This window comes from Formica exsecta, unplaced genomic scaffold (assembly GCF_003651465.1).
Source record: "Formica exsecta isolate Colony F162 unplaced genomic scaffold, ASM365146v1 scaffold20, whole genome shotgun sequence".
NCBI lineage: Eukaryota > Metazoa > Arthropoda > Insecta > Hymenoptera > Formicidae > Formica > Formica exsecta.
The window spans coordinates 799,231-810,976 of record NW_021849298.1 but is presented as its reverse complement, the minus strand read 5'-3'; the positions used below and the strand labels follow the sequence as shown (position 1 = coordinate 810,976).

The 11,746-nt window shown below is 34.6% G+C and overlaps 2 protein-coding genes across 3 annotated transcripts in view; one reads left to right on the top strand and one right to left on the bottom strand.

Annotated features, from left to right (window-relative positions):
• Window positions 1-6,078, bottom strand: part of LOC115234564 (thyrotropin-releasing hormone-degrading ectoenzyme-like) — an 8,716-nt gene extending 2,638 nt beyond the window's left edge. The window contains exons 1-9 of one of the 2 annotated variants that reach the window (XM_029805738.1): window positions 6,034-6,078; window positions 5,403-5,616; window positions 4,399-4,740; window positions 4,046-4,201; window positions 3,585-3,893; window positions 3,245-3,389; window positions 2,454-2,882; window positions 1,493-1,697; window positions 971-1,224 (exon numbers count right to left, since the gene is read on the bottom strand). In XM_029805738.1, coding sequence (XP_029661598.1) covers window positions 971-1,224; window positions 1,493-1,697; window positions 2,454-2,882; window positions 3,245-3,389; window positions 3,585-3,893; window positions 4,046-4,201; window positions 4,399-4,740; window positions 5,403-5,616; window positions 6,034-6,055 — 2,076 coding nt within the window. In that variant the 5' untranslated portion in view covers window positions 6,056-6,078. Of the gene's footprint in view, window positions 1-970; window positions 1,225-1,492; window positions 1,698-2,453; window positions 2,883-3,244; window positions 3,390-3,584; window positions 3,894-4,045; window positions 4,202-4,398; window positions 4,743-5,402; window positions 5,617-6,033 lie in introns of those variants that run through there. The other variant, XM_029805739.1, reaches the window with a different exon arrangement.
• A 3,933-nt stretch (window positions 6,079-10,011) lies between these two features.
• LOC115234573 (homeobox protein Hox-B5b-like) overlaps window positions 10,012-11,746 on the top strand; it is a 4,325-nt gene continuing 2,590 nt past the window's right edge. The window contains exons 1-2 of the mRNA XM_029805751.1: window positions 10,012-10,292; window positions 10,810-11,117. Coding sequence (XP_029661611.1) covers window positions 10,012-10,292; window positions 10,810-11,117 — 589 coding nt within the window. The remainder of the gene's footprint in view (window positions 10,293-10,809; window positions 11,118-11,746) is intronic.

Here is an 11,746-nt window from a genome sequence, read left to right as displayed (position 1 = left end):
TCATTTTTTATATATCGCAGGATTTTATTTTCTTTATGAAAAGAGAAGAAACTACAAGCTGCTGCTACAGTTTAAGCAAATGTCACTCTCTCGTTTCAAGATTCCGTTTCACTTTTTTGCAAAACATCAAAATATTCTTGTGAAATTGCAAGGAGGAGGGCAAAATAATCGCGGCAGCGATATTTATCGCAACATTATAGAGATCTGCAGTTGATTCGCGCAAGGAGTAAGAGAGTAATTCCATTTATTCAGAATTTACGAGCAACAAACCGGGTGGATTAAATCGCAAAGATACGCCGCGGCGTATTTATTTAATTTGGCACGTTAGGCTTACGAACACGAAGCGTCCAAAGAAATCGCGCGCGGGACCCGCCTCTTTACTTACGGTGAGACCTTCCTCTCGTATATTTTTGCAATAATGGCTTCTGTGAAAAGAACACTGTTACGGCAACATTGGTCGGCGCGAGTGCTTAATTAAATGTTACGTGCCTCGTATTTCGGTGCAAATAATGATTGAGTCCTCCGACCTAATTGAGAATGTCGAATCGTAACGACGGTCGATGGGCCGATGATCGCTTATATATCTGTCTCAGGGATAATCATACGCTTTATAATGCCATACTTAAGTCTTAACTGCGCGTAATAACGACATAAGGCAGAACTGCATAGCGGACGATTTAGATCGCGCGAAGAGGCATCGATTATATCTCGCATATCTTATCGCACACCGCAACCGTATAAATTAATAATAAAACAAAATGTGCTCGAATTTTTTCCTTGTAATCTATGATCACGAAAAAATTGCAAAATGGGCTACAAACGTAGCGAAAATATCGCGAAAAATTCCGTTGATTTATAGATGTATAATTTTGTTATCGGAGAAGAACTATTATTTATAATTAACAAAGTTTTTATTTTATTATATAGATATTAAGTACAAACATGCGACAATGATGCTCTCGGATATTACCTCGAATATACTTGAGTCCCAAAGACGACTCTGGATCGTAGTCAATAAAGGTATTGCGGGTGTCCACAACATTTCTCCGCTCTCCGTTTCCAGTTTCTCAAGAATACTCCACATGATTCTTTTATCGAGCAGTCCAGCGTTAACCATCGCAGACGAGTCGGTCAGTACTTGCACTTTTGCTACTTTCGGCAAAGCTCGAAAGTATTTCGTTAACAATTTCCAGTTCTCTATATCGTAGTTGACACGATACAAAGCTGCAAAATATAGAACGATAAATTATTAATAGAAATTTTGAATAATTTGAAAGTGATAGAGAAAAATTGTGTTATAGTTTGTAGACTATTTATCTCTGAATACTTAAATAATATTATAATTCTAGAACATTTTGTGTATGAAATAAATATTTGTGAATTTATCAAGTGGCTCGGGCAAATTTTCAAATTGATCGGCATTGCCGGTAAAAATATTGCTCTGGATATTATCTTCTTAATTGAACGGCGGATGTTACGACAGTGATATTACCCGTTTGATTGATATTGAACAGAATCCACTGATTGTTGAAAGTCGCCCGGCTCAGAACGGTGTCGTTAATTTTCATGCGTTTCTTGACCATCCATGGCTTCGGCAAAGTATTACCAAATTGCTGTTCATTTTCGGTTGTCCACGTCAACGGAATGTGCCATAACTCTTCGCTCGTACTATTTATGCCATAATGATAAAATCGATCCTGAAACACAAACATCACATAATTGAGCAATTTTTATCGACATCCACTGCAGATATTTCATGGTTGTGTTTTACATCTATTTATCTATTATAATGATGGAGATTATAAATTGCAATGTTTTCCCGTAAATGTTATCCATAATATTTTTATGAAGCATTATGATTAACTTCAAATATTAATTTAATTTCATACATTAAATTATATATATATAATATGAAAAAGAGAAAAATTTAAATAAAAAAAATTATTGACTCTGCACAGATAAATTAATATAAAAATTATTTGTTTGCTAGCAATCACATTTTTAAATTACATTTTTATTTACAATTTAACTTTCGAACAATTAAAACAATCAAACAGTCAAGAAATATTTAAAATATAAATGACCTTTACATTTAATATCGAATAATATTTATATTAACAAAATTTCAATACAAAATTCAATTATCAATTAATCCAAATTATTGAAAGATCGTGGCTAAATATGGAACTCGATGAAATTTTTGATAAGAAAAAAATCGGTTTTAGATTAATCTCCGTAACCGAGAGATTAAAATGTATACAGAAGCGTTCTATATAATTTATTCGTAAAACTACATAACATCCTTTTTCTCTCATTACATTGAAGGAATAACGATGATTAATATCGTCGTATAAACGCATTCCATCGATAAATAATTTGTCGTCGACGAAACAAGGGAGAGAGATGAAGAAACACGCCCGTGTAGATCGATCTGCGATAAACATGGGGCGCACCTGCGTAAGCTCGATCGCACCGGTTTCACGATTCTGTCGGACGTGCAGGACAGGGAATCCTGCCTGATACGTCCAAGTTCGCATAACGTCCTTCATGCGGAGCCCCGAAGAAGCCGGTAGCCCGTTCGCTCCATCGATCTCAGTCTGAAAAGCGCTCCAGAGATCCATTTGATTAGCGCTGCGATAGCAGTATGTGTGTACGTAGCCGCGCACAGATGACAGAAAGATCCGCTCACCCAGAAAATGATAGATCATATGCGCCATGCAATTACCCTTGACATACGACGTCAAATCAAAGACATCGGCGAGCTTGCTCAGTTCGCTCAGATCAATATGCAATGGGTGTGCCGTTTCGTAGGCATCGTTATCGAACACGTCGCGGCACTCGATCAGGAAGCTGGTCTGCGCATCCCAGGATGCAGGCTCGAGCTGGAAGATCAAGAAAGGTAATCGTTGAGTAAATGCCACACAACGCTATGATTGCGCAATTACAAAAATTAATAATTAGTTCCCGTAAACCATTAAGATATGATAAACATGTTGATGCTATTGAAAAATTATCAGTCAATTATCAGAAAGATTGAAAAATAGCAATCACCTAGAATTATATTAAAGGAATGACAAAAAAGTTATAACGTGAAAAGTAGTGTGAGTGTAAAAGAAATAAATATGAAAGATAAGTATAAGAGATAAGTATGAAAGAAGTACTCGTAATTATGATTGTGACTTTTGAAAAGAGGCTGAAAGGATGGTTAGGATTAATTTAAAAAATTGATTTATGTACACTTTACCACGCTTAATGCTAAGTATCCGAAAAATGAGGAGAATCCTTCTTTCAACCACACGTCATCCCACCATTTCGGTGTTACGAGATTACCGAACCATTGATGGGCGACTTCGTGCGCCGCGATACTAGCAACGAGGATGGAATCTTCTCTAAAAATATCAATATAGCTCCTAATTTCAGCTGTATTAATTAAAATTTTGTTAATTGATATACGTATATTGCGTTACAACATTACACATAAAATACAATTCTACAATTTTCTTTTTAAGAAAAAGTCAAATGCCAATCACATTTGAGGCGATAGTATACCTCTAAAAAAGTTGAACTATGGCAAGTATGTTTACCGAAACGTTATAAGGCCCCAGTTTTCCATCGCGGAATAAGCAAAATTGGGAACCACAATCGCATCCAGCTTGTCCAATTCGTAATAAGATTTGGTAAAATTTTGAATTAAACGAAGCAATTTTGGTATCAAATTGCCGATATATTTTGTATTATTTGCGACATCTTTCCTGACAAAGATCGTATGCGACGGTCGATCGGTGACGGCAACTTCGTAACTCACGAAATCGGTGACCATAAAAGCGACCAAGTACGTGGGCATCGGTAACGTTTTCTTGTAATGGTCCCAAACATATCCAGGCATATCACGACTGAAGAAAAGAAACTGGATTAAATTTGAATATTATATAATCAATCTTTGTAATTAAACGCGAATACATTAAATAAGTCTTTGCAGCAGTCAGATGTGCGATTAATGTTGCGATACGTTATAATACAGCAAAATTGAATGGATCTCTTTTACATTTCTTCAGTGAATTTTAGCATTGAATTCGAGTGCGATCGCATGTTGAACTTTCTGCCGATTGAAATACGAAACGGCGTCTTGATCCATGGTTCGTCGAAGCATGGATAGGCCGTGCGAGCGTAATCAGGGGAGAAATTTGACACTGCTATCCACCTAAAAAAAAAAAAATATATATATTTGCTTTTACAAGGTGCAAATATATATAATGCACAAACATAAATTGCACTAAATATTTTATAACAAAAAAAAAATTTATTACGGAAAAATCAATTTTTGTCGATATTGATAGATTACATTGACGGTAACGAGGTAATATTAATATCTAATATTATCTTTGCATCAATCATTACCTGATTTCGTTGGTATCGCGGTCGATGTATGCACTCCTAAAAAATCCTGTCGGTTCCTCATGCAATGGCATCGTATATTCTACATGCAAAACGTAAGTCTCTCCCGCCATTAGTATTTGCAAAAAAAACACATCGATAAAATCCTTCTCATCCGTCACGACGTATTTGCTAATCAGCTTCGATTCGTTCGGCGAACGATATTCCATCACGCTAATATTTTGTATGAAGAGTTTGCGGGCGTGAAAGCGTATGTGTTTAGTCGGGATCTTGGAATAAAATTGAATCTGTGCGACGCCGATCATCGTAAAATTTTTCTCCTCTAGTATAGGCATTATTTTCAAGCTGTAATGTAATTTTTTCCAAAGAGAAAAAGATTACGATATGAAAGATCGAAAAGCAAAAATGGTGTAAGTTAATTTCGGTCGTTTTAATTTAGATGTGCTACTTGCTCAAAACATAAATATTTATTTCCTCGCTGTTGCGCTATGATTGGATCCTAACGTTAATCTTAGTCTGAGCAAGCAAAGAGCAAGTAAAGTTATGCGCTGAAACTATTCTAGTTTACGTCTGCAATATCAATCATTCAAATGATTGACACGCGGCGCAGGCAGAAAACTCAATGTCAGTCCGTCATTGACTGTGTGACAAACTTGTTAATTTTACATTGCATGCTACTTCAATTCTCGATTTAAAATTAGAGAAAATTCATTTAAATATCGCATATGTTGCAGATATTTTCTTTTGCTAAAATGTCTAAAAAAAGTCTTTAATAACGAATTCGATTAAATACACTTAATGCACATTCACTGAGTTTTTTTATATTTGATTGATATTAAAAATGATACGGAAAACTCTGAGTGACACTCACATTGCTGCTAGTACGCATTAGTGTAAGAAAAACAAAACTCTTAATTCAAGGATTGTAATAAATGGAAAAATATCTCTTTTCTTTGTTTCCGATAGTTTAATAGCCAAAAGCGAAAAAATATTCTGGTCGTGCTTACGTGTATTCCAACGGTAAAACTTGATCGGATAGCCTCTCCAAAGAGGCCATTTTATAAGATTTCCCATCAATCGATCCTCTGTATCTACCATCCCGCCGATTCTCTATAATAATCGAACTAATGAACCAGAAAATGATCATCGAACTGATAGCCAAGCAGATGAATATTATTACCGCGATTCGCGTTCTCACGTGCCATCCGTGACGCGAACTTCCTGAAGCATTTTTTCATCATTTATGAGATTTTACATACATTTATTATTTTTACAATAAAATAAGAATAAATTATATCAAAGCAATATAAATAATAAAAACGACAGAATAATCAGTAATCAAAGTGTAATAATTAGTTTTCGATTCCTCGCATATGATTTTTGTCAATATTACTTCAATTAAGAAATTAATGATTATTTTATGTGTTGTGTTTTTGTTTAATCAAAATAAGTTGTATTTTTTTCGCGTTCTAAAAAAATTTTTTCGCGATTTGTGAAAGCATTGTGTATAAGTTGTAAAGTATCATGTGTGACTATTAGTTGATTTTGTTAAATATCCCAAATTACACATCGTCCTTCTATACCGTATAATAACATCCTTTGATAGCTTCTTGTTTTGATCCTACCCTGTATTGTTACCTTGTGCTTGGCGATCGTCCATACTTATCAGCGAACAGGTGCTACGTTCCCGCAGGATCTAGCCAACGGACGAGCATTGCCACGACGAGTAACTAGCGGCGACTGCGTCCGAAAGGCGGGAAACACGTCAAGGGCTCGGTGCTTCGGCCAGATGTGCCCGCCAAAAATACACCAAGAGAGGCACTTAGAATATCATCATTCACGCGTATTTTACCGTCAATCGCAATACGTCAAAAACTCACGAGAAATCGCAAGCGTTGCTTCGTCATAACAAGCGCGCGTTTCGTAATGCAATGCGCTGTCAAGAATACATACGGACAACGTCGTCATTTTATATTTGTAATTTATAATCTTCCGGTAAAGAACCGAGGGATGGTCAGGGTCGTTTTGTCTATTAATCACCGCAAACAAAATAGACAACCGGTCGGAACTAAAAAACAATTCACTAATCCCAAAATATATACATATATTGCGAAATTGAAGATAATATATATGTTTAATTAGACGTCTACAAAATATTGTGTCAATTAGTTGATTACATTTCAAATCTGTCGCTAATTATACAGGATGTAATTTCAAACTAAACTGCTTAAATTCCTTACGTGACAGGATAATATGTGTGTGTATTGTGTAAGCTTTCTCAAGTAATAAAAGAAAATATATATATATATATATCACATATAATTATATATAAAATAGACCTAAAATATTTGCTAAATATTTGAAATCTCAATGTCGCAAGTTTCTGCTAACTTCTTAGGAAATTAAAAAAGCAAGTAGAAATAATTGGAATAACATTGAAAAACCTAGAAATCAAATTAAAATGCAAATAATATAAAATATATATAAATTCATTTCCAGGAAAATTTAAAAAATTAAATTAAAATTACTTTTAGGAAAAATGAAAAAAAATTTATTTTTAGAAAAATGTAAAAAATTAGAATTTTAGAAACATACATAAAAATTATGTAAAAAGAAAATTTTAATTACGGAAATTAAAATTAAAGTTATAATTATTTTTAGAAGAAATAAACGAACTTGTTTTTTTTAAGAAAATTTTAAAAAATTATTAACATGTCTTTTTTAAGAATAAGTAATTGTTTAGCGATTTATTATTATTAATAATTTTTGCGTAAGTTGTAAACCAACAGCTAAATCGTTTAAATAGACCGATTGGATAATTGCAACAAACACGTGGGTATCTAATGTGCGCTTAATGTGCTACGATTACGACTAGATACATCTACACATTAGCATCTAGCTTTTGAGTTAGTCGCATGAGAATCTTGGTTCGGCTGTTAATGAGAAAGCCAGATACTATTCCGAGACCGCGACAAGTATTCATTGTGGGATTTCGCTTTTTTTTCACATTACGTCGCACGAAACTTGACTTCACGAAAAAAGTCTTGAATTTGTAAGATATTGTCCGCGATCTAAATATATGTCATGAAAAATAAAATTCGTGGGAAAAAGAAGATTCTATTTTTCAGAGAATCTTGCGAGCAATTCGGCTGGTCCTTCTATCGAGTATAAACCCGTAAGTAGGTATCCGGCTTTTTTATGTGTCGATTTAGAAAATTATTTCGTGTATCACATATTTCAATGCTTTATACATCAGCGAAAAATATTTCATTTCAAGTTCAGAAAACACAGATATCTCGTTTAATTCCTTTTTCTTTTAAAGAGTTTATAATTAATCCACATTATAGTTGATAATAGTATTATAGCATTTAAGTAATTTTTGTTAATTATGAAAATCTAATTGTTCTCATGGGAATTTTCAGTTTTTATTGAATATATATAGAGGATGTGTGCGCTGAAAAGAACTAGATGCGAGGCGTGAAACGCGGAAAACGCGGGTTCGAACGGCGTTTCCGTCCATCGAGACCGCTTGGCACCGCTACACAGTTAGAAGTATCTCGTTTCAGGGAATCCCGCTTCCTGTGCCGAGAGCTGAGTGCTTGACGAGGTGGTGGGCCTCTTGCCGCGTCTCTTTCGGCACGCGTGTGACCACCATCCTGAAAGAGGAAGCCAAACAATGCCGATGACTAATGGAGACGCGTGACCCTCGAGAAGAGGTCGAACCCTCGAAACACCGCGTCGGACCCCGACTTGCACTCTCGCTCTCGCCCTCCGTGTTTTCTTAGGTGGTTTCTCCCCCCCCCCCTCCCTTTCCCTCGATAGACTTATGCACCTCATTGATAGAATGATGGTCTTCCTCAATGAAACATTCGACGATGAATTCGTGAATGAATCGCCTTAAGAAAAAAAAGAACAGATCAATTTTCCTCTTTCATATCTTCTTTACGTTTGGTTTCTGTTGATAAGAAATTCGTAATCCGTGTTTAATATTAAATATGATTATTCGATTGGTTTCAACAATTAACTTTTTTATTAATAGTTAATCTATTATATATATAATTAGAAAGAGCGCAATAATTATCACAACTTAAAATAAAAGTGCAGTCACTTTTAACATATGTGATTTTTAATTGCTTAAAAGCTAAGTGAATTAATAGGCAAATAATAAAAAAAATGTCTATTTTTAATTTGATATTGCGACAAACTAAACTATTTTAAGTGTGGACTACAAATTTCCATATATAGTAAATCAATTAAAATGGTAATAATCAACACAACTTCTTCTGTTCTGGCAATAATTCTGAAGCATCATTCCCACGCGTGCGTCATCTAAAATTCTCTTTATTTTCAGCAAAGGGGGTTCGGGAAGCAAAAAATTCGACGAGACCGCCTTCGCGTGTCATCAATTAAATTCTTTCATCGATTACTCACTTTGGCTGCGAGAAACGATTCACGGTTCGGGGATTGGCTAAAAAGCCAAAAGTAAACGTGGAAGAAGATTACGGAGCTTCCATGAGAGACCCTACTCCTACGACTCCAACGGCATTCTCCATGATGTTACCGCGGGTCTTAGGACGACGCTGTCACATGTGCTCGTTTGACATTTCCGAGTAGGCGCTAACGCAATTCGCACCGAGTCGCGCGCGGAGTGATCCTGTGGTGAAACTGTGCTCGTCTATGTGACTTTCTTGAACAATTAATTAGATACGGTGTTCCCCAATTGTTATATTTAACGTTAAACACATGAAATAATTTTTGACACATCTTCGGAATTTTATGCGACTTTACTGAAAAAGTAGATATAAAGGCAAAAGAGAGAGAAAAGTAAGAGTAAGAGGACAATAAATCAATATCATTAAAAACCATAAAGCTTTTAAAGCTGCTTTATAATGTCCGAACGAAAAACTTGTTTTCCAATTAGATATAAATAATTAGAAATTAACTTTTTTTCTGTACTTTCTCTCTACTCTTCCTTTCTTTTACAATTAGATACCATTGTTGTCAGTAGAAAACCGAGATATATATGAATAATTATTGGAAAAAAATCGTGAATTTATTGCGCTTAATTGCTTCTTTGCTAATTTCTAAATATTAAAATATTTGCAAAGAAATCTCGTATATATACAAGTGGCATTTTATGCGTGCTAAAAAACTGTCGAAATCTTTATTTATCTCATTGTTAATCGTGATGTCGTGGTCGAAAAATACGATTGCAAACAGCCGTCGGACGTCTGATAATTTTGAATTACCACCGACACCGCCGACGCCGTCGTGTCTTCACTTGGAAGGACAGAACCCGAGATCAACGACAACAGATTGCGAGATGACATCTTCATGTCACAGGTGGTCCTGGAGCAATCCCTGCAACGGATTCGACATCGCGACCGATGAAATCGCCCGTTTACACTCTTCACCATGTATCGCGAATTTTCGTCAAAACACCGATACCAATCAAAATTATACGTACAGGTAAAGCTCTATATTTGCATAATAATTGCTTCTTTGCTAATTTCTAAATATTAAAATATTTGCAAAGAAATCTCGTATATATACAAGTGGCATTTTATGCGTGCTAAAAAACTGTCGAAATCTTTATTTATCTCATTGTTAATCGTGATGTCGTGGTCGAAAAATACGATTGCAAACAGCCGTCGGACGTCTGATAATTTTGAATTACCACCGACACCGCCGACGCCGTCGTGTCTTCACTTGGAAGGACAGAACCCGAGATCAACGACAACAGATTGCGAGATGACATCTTCATGTCACAGGTGGTCCTGGAGCAATCCCTGCAACGGATTCGACATCGCGACCGATGAAATCGCCCGTTTACACTCTTCACCATGTATCGCGAATTTTCGTCAAAACACCGATACCAATCAAAATTATACGTACAGGTAAAGCTCTATATTTTGCATAAAAAGATTGAGAGAGATGTACAAAATGTGATTAATGGAATACTTGATATTCCATTTTTATCAATATTTGAGTATTTTTTTATTTAAACAAAATAAGAAATATTTTAAAGGCACATAGCATCTTTTAATATTATTTTATAATATTACAAAATAATAGTGTTTTAATATTATTGCTACGTTTATGAATATTTCATCATATATTTTGTGTATTTTAAAGAATATTTGTTCTCTCAAAAATTATCTCTGCTTTTATAAGAAATACACATTGTTCGTGTGCGATTTTTAAAATCACATATTTTGTTAGAATTAATGATTTCAATTATATTAAAAATTATTATAAAAAAAATTATTTTCGAAATTTTTGTTATTCTAACTTCCCACACATTTAAAACGAAAAACACCATAATACCATACAATTACTATTATAATGTACACCCTATATAATCGCATTTTATTATAATGTATTAATTATAATTATAATGTTTTATTTTCGAAGGTGGGAGCAATATTTCCAGCAAGATGCCGCAAATTGTCATAGAATGATCGATCCGTCGAATGAGAAGGAAGATGTGACATCTTCGAACGAATCCAAAGATTTATTATACGAGAATCAAGATCGGCATGGGATGCCCTCGACAAATACAGAAACGATGTTTCGCACTTGGGAGATGCCTCATTTGCAGAATACGATTATAAATTATGAAGATAAGAACAAGTATCAATTTTGGCAAGATTCGCAACACAATGAAAGCTATGCAAATTCATTCTTCGGAGAAAATACACGTCCGCATCACCGAGAACAAGGTAATGCATTATTGCTATTAATTCTAATATTATATATACATATTATATTCTAGATTATGTCTTTTATAAAATTAAAACTGATTTTTTTTAAGTTATATTAAAAGTTATGTACAGTCTATCAATTATTCAAAAATTGATTATAATAGATATGTTGAGGAAATATATATGCCATTTCTCTAATTAATTGGAACGAAATTTTTTAAATCATTATTAGACAGAAATTCTAATAGTGCTGTGCACAGCTGTATGTAATAAATTAGTTTGAAACATTTCGGATCGTGCAGCTTCGACGGATTTCCAATGTAAATCGTTGACAGTACAATTGGAAGGTTTATGTCTTTAGCGTCGCCAATGCGACCATAACGGGCCCAGTACAATCTAAATATTTATCAAATGTCTAATGTGTCTCGAGCTGGTATACGTCTTGCGTAATAAACGTCGTGTGTGTATGCGTGTGTTATATCTCTCTTTATTATACTGACATTCATAAGGCCAATTTAATTTCTGTCTCTCTCTCCAAATTACTTGATTTGATGAATAGCAAATAAATCTCTCAAGCTGAAAAATTTTTATCGGTTTCTGACATCGTTGAATTGAATAGAATAAACATATAAGAAATCATCTCTCAC